The sequence below is a fragment of the Ambystoma mexicanum genome, chromosome 9 (assembly GCF_040938575.1).
Source record: "Ambystoma mexicanum isolate Mex_15411 chromosome 9, UKY_AmexF1_1, whole genome shotgun sequence".
NCBI classification, from domain to species: domain Eukaryota; kingdom Metazoa; phylum Chordata; class Amphibia; order Caudata; family Ambystomatidae; genus Ambystoma; species Ambystoma mexicanum.
This window is the reverse complement of record NC_090931.1, coordinates 1187097418-1187113368: the sequence shown is the minus strand read 5'-3', so window position 1 is coordinate 1187113368 and position 15951 is coordinate 1187097418. Positions and strand designations below refer to the sequence as shown.

General features: G+C 47.3%; 1 protein-coding gene across 1 annotated transcript in view; it reads right to left on the bottom strand.

Annotated features, from left to right (window-relative positions):
* LOC138489003 (von Willebrand factor D and EGF domain-containing protein-like) overlaps positions 1–15951 on the bottom strand; it is a 3370177-nt gene that overhangs the window by 1677791 nt on the left and 1676435 nt on the right. The window contains exon 10 of the mRNA XM_069616529.1: positions 5946–6219. Within this exon, the coding sequence (XP_069472630.1) occupies positions 5946–6219 (274 nt within the window). The remainder of the gene's footprint in view (positions 1–5945; positions 6220–15951) is intronic.

The window sequence follows — 15951 nt, the reverse complement described above, 5'->3', positions numbered from 1 at the left end:
TCGGACTGTTTGCCTTTCCCGCTCCTTGATTCTTTTGCAATGGTGCACTATTGTACTCTGTATCTCTGGCCCCTTTGCTTCGATACCCACAATCTTATCTAATACCTTCTGCACCTCCTTTGGTAAGCCCCTCTTTACAATAAAATAGAAAAATGGTATTGCACAATCCCAGGGTCCTCCCGTTTCAGCTCTCCAGATTTCTTGTAATTTTAGAACACATTTAGCTGGGCCCTAATCATCATCCATTGTACACTGCATCAGGGACTGTAAATTAGGGGTGTCTGGAAAAGGCCTTAGTAGCACATCCCACACCGGTGCTCTAATTCTATTGAAGGATACCCCATCATGTATATCAAATCCCAGGTTTATTCCCAGATACCTAGCTTTTGCCCCATATCCCCGACCTGGTCCCCAATTGTAGCAATCGTCAAACGATTCATGTGCCCGATTACCAGGGGCACCCATTCTGTTTGTTGTTCAAACTCATATATCCATTTGCTCGCTCCTGCTGGAAGCTGTGGGAAGTCCTTCATAAAATAGTTTTTTATCCATCTGGGGCCAGGGCACATACTACGTCCTCGCTGCCCCCTTATTTGATTTGATTTGATAATGCGCACACAACAAACTAAATCGTATCCTGGTGCAGTTGGAATCAAAAACTGAGCAACAAATCAGCAATGTTAATAGGTATATACACCAGTAAGAGAACAAAGCAAACCATAACGTGACCACACCTACTTGAACAGGTAGGTTTTTAAACCTGCTCTAAAGATTTGTAGAGAGTTTGCCCTTCTTAAGCTAAGTGGGAGGCTATTCCACGGTCTTGGTCCAGCAACTGAAAAGCTACAGTCTCCTCGAGAGACACAGTTGATCCTAGGAATGATGAGTAAACATTGATCTTCCAACCTTTGCGCCGAGTTGGGCGATATTGTTTCAGTTTATTTATTAGATACATTGATGTGAGCCCATTTAAGCATTTAAGCACCAGGCACCCGATTAAACATGTTATACGCTCTTCCACCGCTAACCAGTGCAAAGACCGATGAAGACCTGAAATTGTCATATTCTTGGTAACACCAAAGACCAGTCTTACTCCTGCATTTTGGGATTTTTGCAGACAGTGAATCAATTTGGCCTGGGGCATCGGCCAGAAGTCTGTTGCCGTAATCTAGTTTAGAGTTAACCAAGGCTCCCATGACCATCGCACGGCCGGGGTCAGGTACATAAGGTAATGCTTGGCAGAGAAGACAGATATTATAAAATACAGACTATATTTTGACTGAGACCTGACCGTTACAGCCCAGATCACGCCAAGATGTTTTACTTTGGTAGCATATTTAAGGCTGGTCCCTAAAAAGTGGGGTGGTGGGGGGCAACTTTTTCCCTCAAGGAAATGTTTAGGACCAAATAAAATCACTAGTTGTAGCCTTTTTTTTCCATCCACACTCCTATTTCTTCCAAACACATGCTCACCACAGTGATGACATCTTCCATAACATCGAGCCTAATGTATTACTGAGTATCATCAGCATAAGAATGAAATTGAAGTTGATATTTCTCCAGTATGTGCATTAGAGCATGGAGATATATATTAAATAGAAATGGAGAAAATGCTGATCCCTGTGGAACTCCACAGCACTGAAGAAGAATTTCATATAGGAAGATACCCGTCTGTACACATTGTTTACGCCCAGTCAGAAATTAGGTAAACCAATCAAGAGCGCAAGGGTCTACCTTCACAAGATTTTTCAAACGGTCCAGTAGAATACCATGATCCACCATATCAAATGTGGCGGACAGGTCAAGCATCACAAGCAGGGATAATTTGCCTGCATCCCCTGCCTGGAGAAGCTCGTCCCATACAGCTAGCAGAGCCGTCGCCATGCCGTGCTTGGGGTGAAAACCGGACTTTTCCTGGCCAGGGTAGACCTGCAATTGGGCGATAGTTATTGTAGTCCTCTGGATCAAGTGTCGCCTTTTTAAGTAGTAGGGAGACAACTGATAATTTGAAAGCATCAGGGAATACGCCGAGTTAGTGACAAATTTACAAAATTAGTCATAAACCGAGTACGTTCAGAAAAAAACTGCTTGGCGACTAAAGCAGGAATTGGGAAAAGTTAATCATTTGTGGGCTTTAGTTGTGAAAGGAGAACACAGATATCGTCTTCGGACACTTGCTTAAAGCTAAATTGAACTGAGCTACCTTATGTATGAGGGGCATCTGCATCTTCGTTCTACTTCCCACACCCCTCTTCCCAACTCCCCTTCTCTTTACCAATGCCATCCGGCTAGCCCTATTCCTCAACCTGCCCCACACCCACAAACCTCTTCCTTTGGGGCTACTCTCAGGACCTCTTCATCCATTCCATCTTCTTCACCCTACAAACATCACTTCTCTTGAGGATGCCTGTATCCTGTTCAATTCTGTTAGCAACTGTGCCAACCTATCTTTTAACTCCCTTGAGCTGACACCCACAGATGCCGATACTTCGGGCGGGTGTGCATATGGGGTTGGGGGAGTGGTAGACTGTGGTGTTATTGGTGCTGAGGGTTCCCTACCACAGTAGGTAAAACAGTTGAACTTTGAGTACCAAAATGCAGGACATGTGGACAAGGGATATAATCCCCTGCACTCTGCTAATGCCCCACCCTCTCCTCCCCTCTGGCACCTTTCATCTTTCTGTATCTGCGCCCAGCTCTGTCCCCTTGGTCCTCTGTGTCTTCAAACATTCACCAGAGGTCCAGAATTTCTTTTCTCTTCTGTAGCTGTTTCGCCTTATACCTAAAAATGTGGACAAGTGTTCCAAGATGCTCTTATTGTGGGAGGCCTTCTCTGGCCATCGGCAGGGCATCCCTCCCATTCTGTCTCTGCGAACCACTGCTTATGGTGTTTTTCCACCCTGTCACGATATAGTGGCAGGGCTTTATACATATACTCTGGTGGCTTACCTCCCCCCATATTAGTGATGTCTGCATTTTACTAATCCTGCAAAGCCCCGCTGATGCATTGCACATGCTGCCACAACAAAAAAAATAAAAATCACCTCCCACCCTTTTCTGTCCCTCTTCCCTGCGCACACACACCACTCTACAAAATCATCCAATGCCACACTACGCCGCGGCACACACATTTTCCACCCCCGCCCCAACCCTGTTCTTCATCCAATAAAACAAGAGTATAATCAACTGAAATAACAATCTAAAATAAAAACAACTACCTTTTCCATGCCTACTACTTATATAAGACCACTACATTTATTTCCCTATTACTCCTTTAAATACAACATTTTATCATGGTACCACCTTCCCACCCCTTCTGAGGAGGGGCTCCCTGCCTTACATTTGCCTTACCTCTATAATGCCTGGCCAAAATAACCTCTTTACAATACAAATACCAATAAGATATAACACAAACCACACCCACGTCATATCAACGACATTGTTCTACAAGTGTTCACACTTCACCATGCATCTGTCCCCTACTTGTTATCGTTTACAAGAGTCTACTCACATGTGCATGATTACTCAAACCCCTCCGTACTGGGGTTCCAACACCAGCCTGCATTTGCCTCAGAGCCGTGCCCTGCTTCAAAAAACAGAGCAGACTTCTCTTAAAATGGCTCCTGTTGAACCACTCGGAACATGTCTTTTTTTCAGGACCGGTCGGTGTAGGTGGGCACAGATCTTCTGGTGAAGCAGCCAGGGAGCCTCCGCAAATATGGAGGGGTCCTGGGATCACATTGGGGGTCACCAATTGAAGACGAGTCCCTGAATGCACACACCAGAGAGAATACAACCCGCTAGGAAAGAAAGGCCCAAGTCGATCTTGTAAGGATAACAAGTTTTAATCTCTCACACACACAAGAGCAAAAGAAAAGAACTCCACTGGTGAGAATGCTCTGCTGAAAGAGGGTTCAAGCAGTGGCTTAAAAAGAGACACATTGTCATAGTCACGCAATATATACAGTAAAGGCCTGCGCAGCTGGTTTGTGTGCACCTATACAAGATCTGTCTGCCCCATAAGGGATGCCAGGTCATTTGTTCCAGCCAGTCCGTCCATCTTCATTCAGGTGGGTGCTGGAGATATCATCTTCTTATCACTGACGAAGGTCAAAAAACAAGTTAACTGCACTCCTAACACAATGCTCCTTTATCATTCTACTGTGCACCTGGCAGGCTTTAACACTGGAACAAAGGAGAAAAGGAGGGTCTAGGGCACTTTAACCTTCCCACACATTGTTCACTCACTCCCTTCTACGCCGTCCGGATTCAAGATCTCCACCTTCATTTTGAACTATAATGTATCCCTCTGAGCACCTTGCAATTCAAATTATATAATTGTAGCTCAAAGACATGCAACGTCCGTCCTCTTTGAACATTTCAGGACTTGTTACTTTGGGGTTGGCGTTCAAAGGGCAACTGGTGCCACGGAATTCAGGCATCTTAAGGTTTAGTCATTTATATTGGCTATAGCTCGTGGTCACCTGGGGAGGGCCGGATCATGCTTTGGCCAGTGTGAGATAACATCCAAACCAAGTGCCCGTCTATGATTGTGGCCTTGTAGGGCACATTCCTTATGAGTAGACAAACATCTTTGCAACACTGTTAAAACAATGAATAGGCTTTATTGCGGCCTGGGTGTGGGATGTCCTCTTGGGTGCTCGGGCATGGCTGGCGATTTCCCTTGTCTTGCAATTAGCACCTAGTGCATGGAATGCCACATTCGCAGCGCAGGCCTTGTCTCCACACTATGGTTAATGCACTAACATCTATTCAAAATGGCAGTCGTGGGTGCGCCTTGGGCTACACTATGTGGGTTGATTATATTGGGGTGGGGTCCTACCACTGTCCGCCTTCCCCCCAGCCCATCATAGTGTTTCAATTGCTGCTTTCCTTACTCTAAACCGCTTAGGGGGTGGGATGGGGATGCCCCCTTCCCAACAAAATGCAATCCTTCTTTTATTTCATGCTTATTCAGACTTCAGTCTCCTGAAGGGCCATTGTCCCCACAGTAAGGCACGATAAACATATCAAGAATCATAACATGACATACTATAGGAAATACTCCAACCAGACATCCTTCAACCCAACAGTCTTATGTCGGTGTGTTGAACAGTCTCACAGTTCAAGTCCAGGAAAGTCTACTGTGCTGAGCGGTCATTCAAATCTCAGCTGTTGATTCGAATTAACACAACATAACAACATGTATTATATAAAGCATCGTTTGAGATGTGGCAACATTTCAGCGAGTGGTTAGTACATATTGTTGTGATGTAATTAAAGTCTCACAATTGATAATACTGGTGTAAACATAGTGTGCTGTGTGCTGGGGTGTTTGGTAAGGAGATAACAGACACTAAGTAAGTGTTTAATCATGAACTTCAAAACATGAGAGGAGATCTGTGGTATGGCCATCACACAAAGCAACATAATATTTCGAGATTCATATGATGAAAAGAAGAGAGGTACACATTACCCAATGCAGTTCGGTTGTGATTTTATGATACGTTTTTTTCAGGTATTTGTGACTTAAGCAAGTTGATAGGGCACGTAAAGTCTGCCAGATTATTGAAAAAAAATATATTAACTGATTTACGTTTAACTCTTCCATTAACAAGCAAATGTGGTGAGTTGAATTTCAAACAGGGGAGTTTGACGGCTAATTACTGACGAAACTTCACTTTTTTGCCATAAACTTTCTTGGCAGTTTTTCCTTAATCATTTTTAAGGTTTGTGTTTCCTTTGGTCTGTATTCCACAGGTACATATCCACAGTAAACAAAACGTTAATAATGGAGTATGGGGAATATGTGTATCTGCCCATGCAGCTCGTTTGTAAAATAGCTAAATGCCAACAGACATGGAGTCTCTATAAAGAATGCACATTCATGCATTAAAATGAGTGCAGCCAAGGTCCTATAATAAAAAGGTTAAAAATATACTTACAGTGATCTTTTTCCCATGGTAAGACTTTCTGATTTGTACATTGTTCTGTGATGACCCAACACTTCTTATGGAAAGGCGGGGCCTCGTCTCCTGTCGCTGCCCATCACACATGTCAAAAGTTATGATTTCATTACCTTCTTTTGCAACTACGCCACAATTACAGGACACTGCATAATGGCGACTTCCACAGTCCCACTGGCGAACATGTACTTCAAAATCCCGCACTACACTTTTATACAAAACAAATGTCCCAGTTTTGTGGTTTTCATAATTCCTTTAAAGAAGAAAAAGATAGATTGCAATGCATTAATATTTGCCCATTGTCATGAGTTATGCTATATGTTTTTATGAAATAATTTATCAAATGCATGCATTACTGTTGCTGTATGTGGTAATTCCCATACAGTTACGTATTATGGTAAATGTACTGGGTTTATCAAATAAGTATTCACTGTAACAACTGAATACGTGATAATCAAGTAGAGTGACTAGGATAGCTGGGTACCTCCACAAGCTAGCAGAAAACGGACCTGATGTTGGTATATGGAGTATATTCCAGGGTCTGCATCATTTTACCCCCTCAATAGGCAATGGACAGTCACATGGACAGTAGCAGCATCACTGACCCTTTCCTTAACACCAAAGGGTCATCAATGTTGCATGTCACCCCTGTAGGGGGACATGGTACGTTCCAATATGTGTGCTGTGGTCACATGGGTCCCCCATGTGACCAAGTTAATAAAATAGGCGAGCTGCTTCCGGCTCGTCAGTCAAGACGGAAACTGACTCCAGTGTCGTTCTTTGGGAAGCACCATGCTGGTGCTACACCGTGTTCGCTGACCCCAAGGACGGGGCCCAGCTCGAGGACTGTGCCCCTGCCGGGCAACACTGTCCCTGTGGGTCCACCCTGCCCTGTGAGGCATGCAAGGGTGGCGACCCTGGCCTGGGGGCCCCCAGACCCGGGGCCGCTGTGCGCTGGGTGCCCCGGCCACGTGTGGAGCTCCGGTGGTCCGGAGCGGGTGGGATGAACCCCCACCCATGAATCTGCGGCATGAGGGCCGCACCAGTGTGTCCTGTCGGGCGTCCCCCGACCTAAGTGTGGGGCTGCCCGGTGACCTGGAGCAGCCCCCAACTATGGCGATGAGGATGTGGGCCCCGTGTGCCCCAAAGATGATGTGCGGTGACGGGCCCAACTCCAACTGGGCCCGCGAAGATAACATGGTGGGCGAGCTACCCGCCCGTCCCCTGAGGGAGACGGAGGAAGTCCGCGGCATTGGCCGCGTGGGTGGCTACGCCCCTCCCCCACCGTGGATGCGGACTCTGCCGCAACATGGGAGGGGAGGAAAGATGGGCGGCGTCTGCCGCAAGTGGAAGAGGGTCCCCCCTCCATCATCCGCAGGAGCGGGGATGCCGGTTTCCCTTCCCCATGGGGGAGAGAGTGCCCGCGGCATCGGCCGCATGGAGGAAGCGCTGCCCCTCCCCCACCCGCAAGCCACGGAGGAGCGGCAGGCAAACAAAGGATGGTGGGCCCGACTCCAACGGGGCCCGCGAAGGAGTGACGGTTGGCAGCCACTGCCCCCAACCATGTGGGGGTGAGGTGATCTGCAACCGCCGGCCGGGAGAGAAAGGGTGAGTCTGCCCCCACCACCACCAGCGCGGACGAGGAGGCTGTCTCCCCTCTCCCGTGGGGGGGCTGAAAGTGCCCCGGTGTCGGCTGTGGCAAGGAGGCGCTGCCCCTCCCCCCACGACCCACGGGGGAGGAGGAGCGTCGAACATCGCCGCATGAGAAGTGATGCGGGTCCAACTCCATCTGGGCCCGCAAAAGAACTGTCCGGCCCGCCAGGGTGCGGCCTCGGCAGCGGCGGAGGAAATGGCGGTATCGCCGCGACGGGGTGAGCCTGCCCCTCCCCCAACCAAAGGCGTGCCGATCCTCATCGGGGCCCGCGAGCCGGGAGGAAGCCTGCAGCAGCCCTCAAGTGCCCAGGGCATGCCACGGCAGGAAAAAAAGGATGCTACAGGCCCAAAACCAACAAGGCTTTCAAAAGGATCTAAGGCAGCGGGCCCAGCACAAGCTGGGCTCGCAAGGACAAGGGAGTGCTCGCTCCGAGGAGCGGGCAGAGGAGATGCCCGTCAGCCCCTTCCCCAACCGTGACATGGATGGTAGCTGCCTGCCCCCACCCCCAACAGATGCTGGGCCCATCCCAATCCGGGCCCACGACGGAGAAGGAAGTCCGCGGCAGCCCCCAAACACCCTGGGCCTGCCGCGGTAGAGAAATAGGTGATGCGGGCCCACCACGAACTGGGCCCGCAATGGAAAAAGGAGGGAGCTGCTGCTTGGCCCATGGGGGGAAGTCATTCCAATGAACATGTGGGCATGCAAGCCCAAGGCGCCCTCAACCAGAGGGGCTGACTGCCCTGTGTCCCCTCCCGTGCAGCAAGGAAACGGAAGACTCTGGAAAAGGAAGGGCCCAGGTATCACCCGGGCATGGTGGTGGTGAATGTGGTGGTTCCATAGGGAAGGTTGCAGTTCTCATGAGGGCTTGTGCGCCCTCCTAACCTGTTTGCCCACACATCCTGCCACGACATCTGCATTCCAGCGGCACTCCAGACTTGTGGACTTCACCGGTGTGGCCCCTGGGCTCTCCCAGGTGCGGCTTTACTGGTCTCTCGTTGTGTGACTGGTGTGTCGGTCCCAGGCAAACACCAGCGAGGACTCAGTCCGGTCTCCTAGATCGTCAAGGGGCAGAAAAAGGATGGTGTCACCAACGCCCCAGAAAGACTCGGAGCCGGCAGGCCTGTACAAGCTCAAAATTACATTGTTGGCGGGATATGGAACATGGTGCTAGTAGCTCCTCGAGAAATGGTATGATAGTAGAAACACTCACCCAGGCTAATGCAGTGGTGAATAGCTTGTAGAGCTGTTACAGTAGTAGTGTGGGGTTCTTTTGTTTGTTATTATAAAAAATGGAGTGGTGTTGCATGTCACCCCTGTAGGGGGACATGGTACGTTCCAATATGTGTGCTGTGGTCACATGGGCCCCCCATGTGACCACGTTAATAAAATAGGCGAGCTGCTTCCGGCTCGTCAGTCAAGACGGAAACTGACTCTGGTGTCGTTCTTTGGGAAGCACCATGCTGGTGCTGCACCGTGTTCGCTGGGCCCATGGACGGGGCCCAGCTCAAGGACGGTGCCCCTGCCGGGCAACGCCATCTGGACGGTGCCCCTGCCGGGCAACGCCGTCCCTGTGGGTCCACCCTGCCCTGTGAGGCGGGCAAGGGTGGCAACCCCGGCCTGGGTGCCCCCACAGCTGTGGCCGTTGTGCGCCGGGTGCCCCCAGCCACGTGTGGAGCTCCGGTGGTCCGGAGCGGGTGGGATGAGCCCCCACCAATGAGTCTGCGGCATGAGGGCTGCACCAGTGTGTCCTGTCGGGCGTCCCCCGACCTAAGTGTGGGGATGCCCGGTGACCCGGGGCAGCCCCCAACAATCAAGAGAGATCAGCAACCTACTCAATTCCAACAGCTCAGCGACTCTTTTGCAAGGCATTCAATCCATTTATAAAACACCATAACAGCAATACATTCCCTTTAAGAATGTGCAACCCACAGCAGTCACAGAAACGCATATCACAGATAACACAACAACCAGAGCTCCCTTAGACGTCCGTAGCTCTCTAGCTATCTTTGTATTACCACAATCACAGGCCCTCAATTGTATGGGCAGGTTTCAGAAACCTCCCATATGGTTCACGACTTGACTTAGCATAATATAGTGTAACTCATCGGCACCAGCAATTGCTTTGCATGCAGAGTTAGTACAAGCAAAGCGCGTGATGTCAAATCACTTACCCCGCATATATTGACAGTTTTCAATACATGCCTCATAGAAACAGCATATGACAGTTCTTTTGGGCCACTGAAAACCACAACAAAGTCACAAACGAAATCCAAAATGGTGGACAAGCCATTTAAATAAACTCCCCTACTAAATTAATGAGCCCAGCTAAGCCAATGGACGCAGCAAATGCAAAGTCCACAGCAAGTTGCATAAATAAGTACAGACCCTCACAAAACGACCAGCCCAGGAAGTAGGGGTTACATGGCTGTACAACCATGGCTGTCCTTCAGAAAATGTTTGTATTTAGATAAGCTGCTTCTGGCAAAGATTTGGAGACAATTGGAGATGGGAAGGAAAGTGGGGGACAAGAGCAGCCTGCAGAGGAGAAGGAGCTCAATGAGTAAGAGGATGTTAGGATAAAGAAGAACTCTGCAGAAAAGGTTTGTATTTAGTGTGGAGAAGGAGGGGATGAAGTAAATCAAGGAGGTGGTTCGAGGAAGCAAGGAGGGGGGTTGGTGAGAAAATTAAAGGAGGAGGTTTGAAAACATGAACAGAGGGTGGTTGGAAAAAGCCAGGATGAGGTTAGAGAACATCAGATGGAGATTATAGGAAAGAATAAAGAGGATATTCTATGATGAATCCCAAGATGTCGTCACTTCTCCCCAAGGGGTTCCCCTTCCCATGAGGCCAGGGAGGCAAGTCAGAAACCCAATAGTCCCCGTTTTGGAGGTACTCATTTGGAGAATTTCATGTGAGGAGACTCCCCCTCTGGGCACAGGGGAGAACATATCAGGGGAACATGCTATGTCAGCCCTCCATCACCTCCACCCACCTCAGAACAACCTCCCTATTCCTTCAGTTACACTTCTATTTGTCTGTGTTACATTGAAAACCCAATAGTAACTGGGATGACTTAAGGAAGACTTCACTGGAAGGTACTGGGATGAGGAGAACATGCAGAAAAAGGAAGAGTCCTCAAGAGAACTTACATGCACATTCTAGTTGTTATGGTCCATTCGGAATAAAAACAAGTATGGACTTACCAAAGGGAGAACGGAAGATGTTATACCGAGTATGTAGTAGAAGCCAGTGACTGGAGCAAGAGTGAGAGAGCCAGAAAGTCCCTGCATGGTCCACTGAGGCAGAACCGAACAGAAACCCGGCAGACAAAAGATCTAGGCTCGCAAGAAGCCTGGACAGTGAGCAACATGGCCGATGCACACTCAGAGCAAAGAACCGCGCTGTGGAGTCACCTCAGACAGCTGGAAGCAGAGAAGCTAGGGGAAGAGGAAAGACGATGCACAGACCAACTGGAGTAAGCCAGGAAGAACCCTAAAGGTATCTGGTTTGCTGGGAAGGTTGGTGATGGCGTAACCCAGATGTGGAAAACTGGACGAATACTGAGTGTGGTGAAGGAGGCAAGCCTGGGAAAGGGACACAAATACGGCTCGGGCTCCTGCACAAAAAAAAGCAAAAGGAGACATTCAAGTAATCTTCTTTGTGGCAGTAGTGGTAGGAGAGTGAACCAGGTCTGCCAAAATCTAGAGTAACGTTTGCAAGTAATTTTTTTGTGGCAGTACCTGGCAGGAGAGTTTGTTTATTTGTTTGTTTATTTATTTGTTATGCACACCAAACCCACAGGTAAAAGGGTGCAGCAGTAAGAAAATGCCAAGCTTATATAGTTACAAATATACATCAGATTCAGAAATAAATATAGAATAGGTACAGAAAAAAGGATAGCCTTAATGGTTGCAAGAGAAGCATGAGCATTTGCATAAATACACAGTGTCTAGTCATATCCTCCATGTATCACTAAGGCTCTCAGGTAAGCCTACGTAGCGGGAATATCCTAGAAGGTCAAGGGCTAAGGGTCTGTAGCGATAATGTGTTTTATGACATTTTTTCTGAAGTGTAGGTACGGTTGGTCAGCTCTCAGGTCTTGGGGCAAGGAGTTCCACCATTTAGCAGCCTTTAGAGGGAAGCTATTGCCACCAATAGTGGTAAGCTTGTATTTAGGAATGGTCAGACAATTACCAGCTCTAGTTAGTCTGTGAGCGATTCTTCTCTGAAGTTTGGCTGTCAGGTATGTAAGGGCCACGTTATTAAGCGCTTTATGAGTCAACTGTATTTTATTGGCCGTGAATAACCATTTGTGATGGCGTCTAAAAGGGGAAATGTGGATTCCTTTATTAATGCCTAAGGCTGCTCTTAGGGCATTATTTTGTAAAGTTTGTAGCTTGTGGATAGTCTTTTTATTGGCACCATTGTAAAGAGCATTACAGTAGTCAGTTCTGGAGCGTATTAAGGCTCTAGCCAGGATCAAGCAGCTGTCATCAGAGAGGAATGGCTTACCCGCTCTGAGTAGCTTGCACGTGTAGGCGGTGGAGGAAGTCAGGGATTTGATCTGTTTATCAAAAGACCATGTGGAATCCAAATAGAAGGCAAGGGTATTTACCTCCTTGGATACTTTAAAGGAGTTCCCGTCAATAATGAATGAGGAGAATTTCTGACCTGATTTTTTGATGTTAGCCTGGAAGCCCAGAATTATCAACTCAGTCTTATCATCGTTCAAGCATAGGCCATGAGTGGCCATCCATGCTTCGATGATGAGATATACTTTGTTCACCAACCCTGTGTCCTTGCTGTGATTCCCAGAAAGCGGGAGGAGGATCTGGGTATCATCTGCGTAGTTAGTGTAGGTAATACCCAGATGGTCCAGATCATCGAACAAGGGTTTGGTGAAGATATTGTATAGAGTTAGTGAGATGCAAGAGCCTCTAGGGACCCCACACAAGATGGGTGTTGGGTCTGCTGCAGCCGAAGGAGAGAAGACTCGAATAGTTATCTCGCTCAAGAAGGATTTAATCCATTTGATGGCTTCCGGGGAGAAGTGGGCAGAAGAGTCAAGGTATCGGCAGAGGACTATGTGGTTGACCAAGTTGAATGCGGCTGAGAGATCGAGTAGGAACAGAACTACTGTCTTCCTTTGTCTCTCAGTTCGTCTATTTGGGTCTTTAACTCAATTAAGACTGTTTCTGTTCCGTGTAACGGGCGGGAGCCGGATTGTCTGTTACCAAGGAGTTTAAAATGTTCCAAGTGTTTTTGAATTTGGATGTAGGCAGCTTTATCCAGTATTTTGAGTAAGAATGGGACGGGGATGAGCGGGTCTAGGGTCTGTTTCTTAAGGAGGGGGAGAACCCAAGACTGTTTAAGGTTGACAGGGATGGAACCTGTGGCGAAGGAAGCGTTAATCAGTTTGGTGATGAAAGGGGATAATTCTCTGGCAGCATCTTTTATTAGTTGTGATGGGCAGATGTCGCCTTTGCAATTAGAAGGCTTCAGTGACAGGATGATTTTTTCTACTTCCGGGGTAGACATTTTAGAAAAATTGAAGATATTATTGTGGGCCAGTGATGAGGCATTGGTCCCAGGAGTGTTCGTTGAGTGCTGAAGGTTCAACACTTCTTTTTTTTGCTGAATTTTATTTTGGAGCGTGACAATTTTATTGGCAAGTACCTGTTGGATGTCTGTACACCAAGATTTATCTTTGGTACAAATATCGGGTGTAGCTATAGGGGACTCAAGTTCTTTAAGTATGGAAAAGAGTCCTTTCATACTAGAATTGGATTTGGCAATGCGCTCATCGTAGGAGTTGCGTTTTGCCCGGCAGATTTCCTTCTTATAGAGTGAGGAGAGTGAGGTTAATTTAGTTTTGTTCTCACTGGAGGGGCAGAGTCTCCAGTGGTTTTGCTGTTTCTTTTTAAAGTGCTGTTTCTTTTTAAAGTGCAAAGGTCTTTAAGTTGTGGCATAAACCATTTGTTTAAGTGGGCCATAGGTTTGCTGGGTCTGAGTTTGAGAGGTGCAATTCTGTCAATCGTAATATTATTAAATTCTTGAGCTAGGATCAAGATTTTCTGACAGTGAGTTGAGAGTGGGAAGGATAGCAGGGATAATATTCTCTACTATGATATTTTTTTTTATTCTAGTTAAACAGGGTGGCGCTACTGGGAGAGCCAGTGGGGTGAATCTTATAGTAGATAGGTGGAAGGACACCAGTGAGTGGTCTGTCCAAGAGAGCGGCAAGGTGGAGGGAAAAGTAACTGTGCAGTTGTAGTCCGCTATCCAGTCCAACATTCTCCCTTTTTGGTGAGTGGGTTTATTAACTTTTGAGATAGACCTAGTACCTTAGAGCCACAGCTGTGTTTGAAACAGCTGTTTTTGAAACCAAACATTCCTTTTTTCTGCTTGTGTATTATCTGCAGTTAACCAGCCTAGGTAGATCTTAGTTTCGTCCAGTCTCTTTCATCTCCTGCTTCTGCCAATGTGACTACTCCTTCACAAGCACTCCGTGATTCACTCTCCAATTTCTTTTCAGACAAGATAGTCTCTATCAGAAATTTGCTGAATCAGAATCCGGTCGCTTCTTACTGTGGTCTCCAATGTTGTTTCTGCATCTTCTCCCACTTGGACATGTTTTCTCGTTTTTACTGGCAAGGACATTGTAAATGCCACCAATGCTCTTAAATATGCCTCTCCCTTGTGTCCGATCCCATTGTCTCTCCTTAAGGTGCTCATCCCTCTGATCAGTGCTTGGGTGTCATCTGCTGTGAATAGCTCATTGAGTGATAGCTTTATCCCTCTTGGTTTTAAACATGCTAAGGTGATCCCCCTCCTAAAAAAACCCTTCTTTGGTTCCCACTGTTCTCTCCAACCTTCGGCCTATTACTCTGCTTCCTTTCGTTATGAAGCTGCTTGAGTCACTGGTTACTCTTTTGCTTCACTCTTTATTGCACTATTCAGGCTTTTGAGACCCTTTTCAATCTGATTTCCATCCTGGGCATGGTACTGAGTCTGTGCTGTTGTCCGCATGGATGATCTGGCCCACTTGGTGGATGTGGGGTTGTCAGAGCACTGCTTTTGTTAGATCTATCGGCAGCCTTCAACACCATCGACCATTCCATGTTGGTGGGGTTGCCTCGGAGGGCATGACAGGTGCAGTGCTCCCCTTGTGTCGTTCTTTTCTTTCTGGGCGTTCGCAAATCTCTTTTGCTTTCCCCTTTTTCTTCTGTGCCTTGTTCCAGTTCTTGTGGGGTCCTGCAGGGTTCTGCTCTGTCACCTCTTCTTTTTAATATCTATATTAAACTCTTGGTTGAACTTATTCATTCTTTTTGTCTCAAGTGTTACTCATATATGGACGACACCCAAATTCTGGTCCGTCTGGACTTACTGCAACCGAAAATGGCAGCACAGTGCCAGGCATTTCTCACTGCTATCAACATCTGGATGAGTGACAATTGGCTCCTCCTGAATGGGAGCAAGACAGAGGTATTGGTGGTAGGTCCTCCTTCGTACTCTGCCCTCTCGACCACTGATTTCTGGCCTTCTTCACTTGGTCAACTGCCTAAACCTGTACAAGTGGTAAGAAATATTGCCATTAAAATATCTTCCTCTTTATTTTTTTAGCCTCAGGTGGCCGTGGTCTGCCAGTCTGTTTATGTTAAACTTAACATTTTACGCAAAGTGTTCCCCTTTCATCTGGAGCACCTACATGCTATTGTGGTATCTTAATTGATGGCAGGGACTCTCGACTACTGTAATGCTTTGTCTCCGACCTAGCCTCATTATCTATTTAATCAGCTACAGGTGTTGCAGAATACTGAGGGCAGACTGGCAACCAGGGCCCCGTTTGGAACATCCACTTCTCCTATCTTAGCCTCACTACATTGGCTCCCTGTAAGCAGGTACAATTTAGAATGCTGTGCCTTGTGCACCAGGCATTCAATGGTTTTGGCCTGGAAGTTTTGCAGGAAAGGTTTTCTCCCTTTGTCCCAACTCGCTTTCTCCCTTCGGGCTCTTTAATTCTTCTTCAGATTCCCTGCTTTCTTCACTCGGTTGCAGCCTTCAGACTATGGAATGGTCTTCCTTTGAGTGTACGCGTGTAATGCTTTTAAATTGCTATGTTTTTGACTAAAACGTGGAGTCTGTGTGAAATACATTCTGGGTTCGCCCAGAGTAGCAATGGACATTTTCTCCCTCAGATCTGCATTTAATGTGAAGTTTGAACACTGTTTCACTGGCAAACAGGTTTTTAAGCAAGACTCACTGCTTATATTATTCTGTATTCCTTCAAGGATTTTTTTGAAGAAAGGTGCTGGCTGGTGCCGGATACCG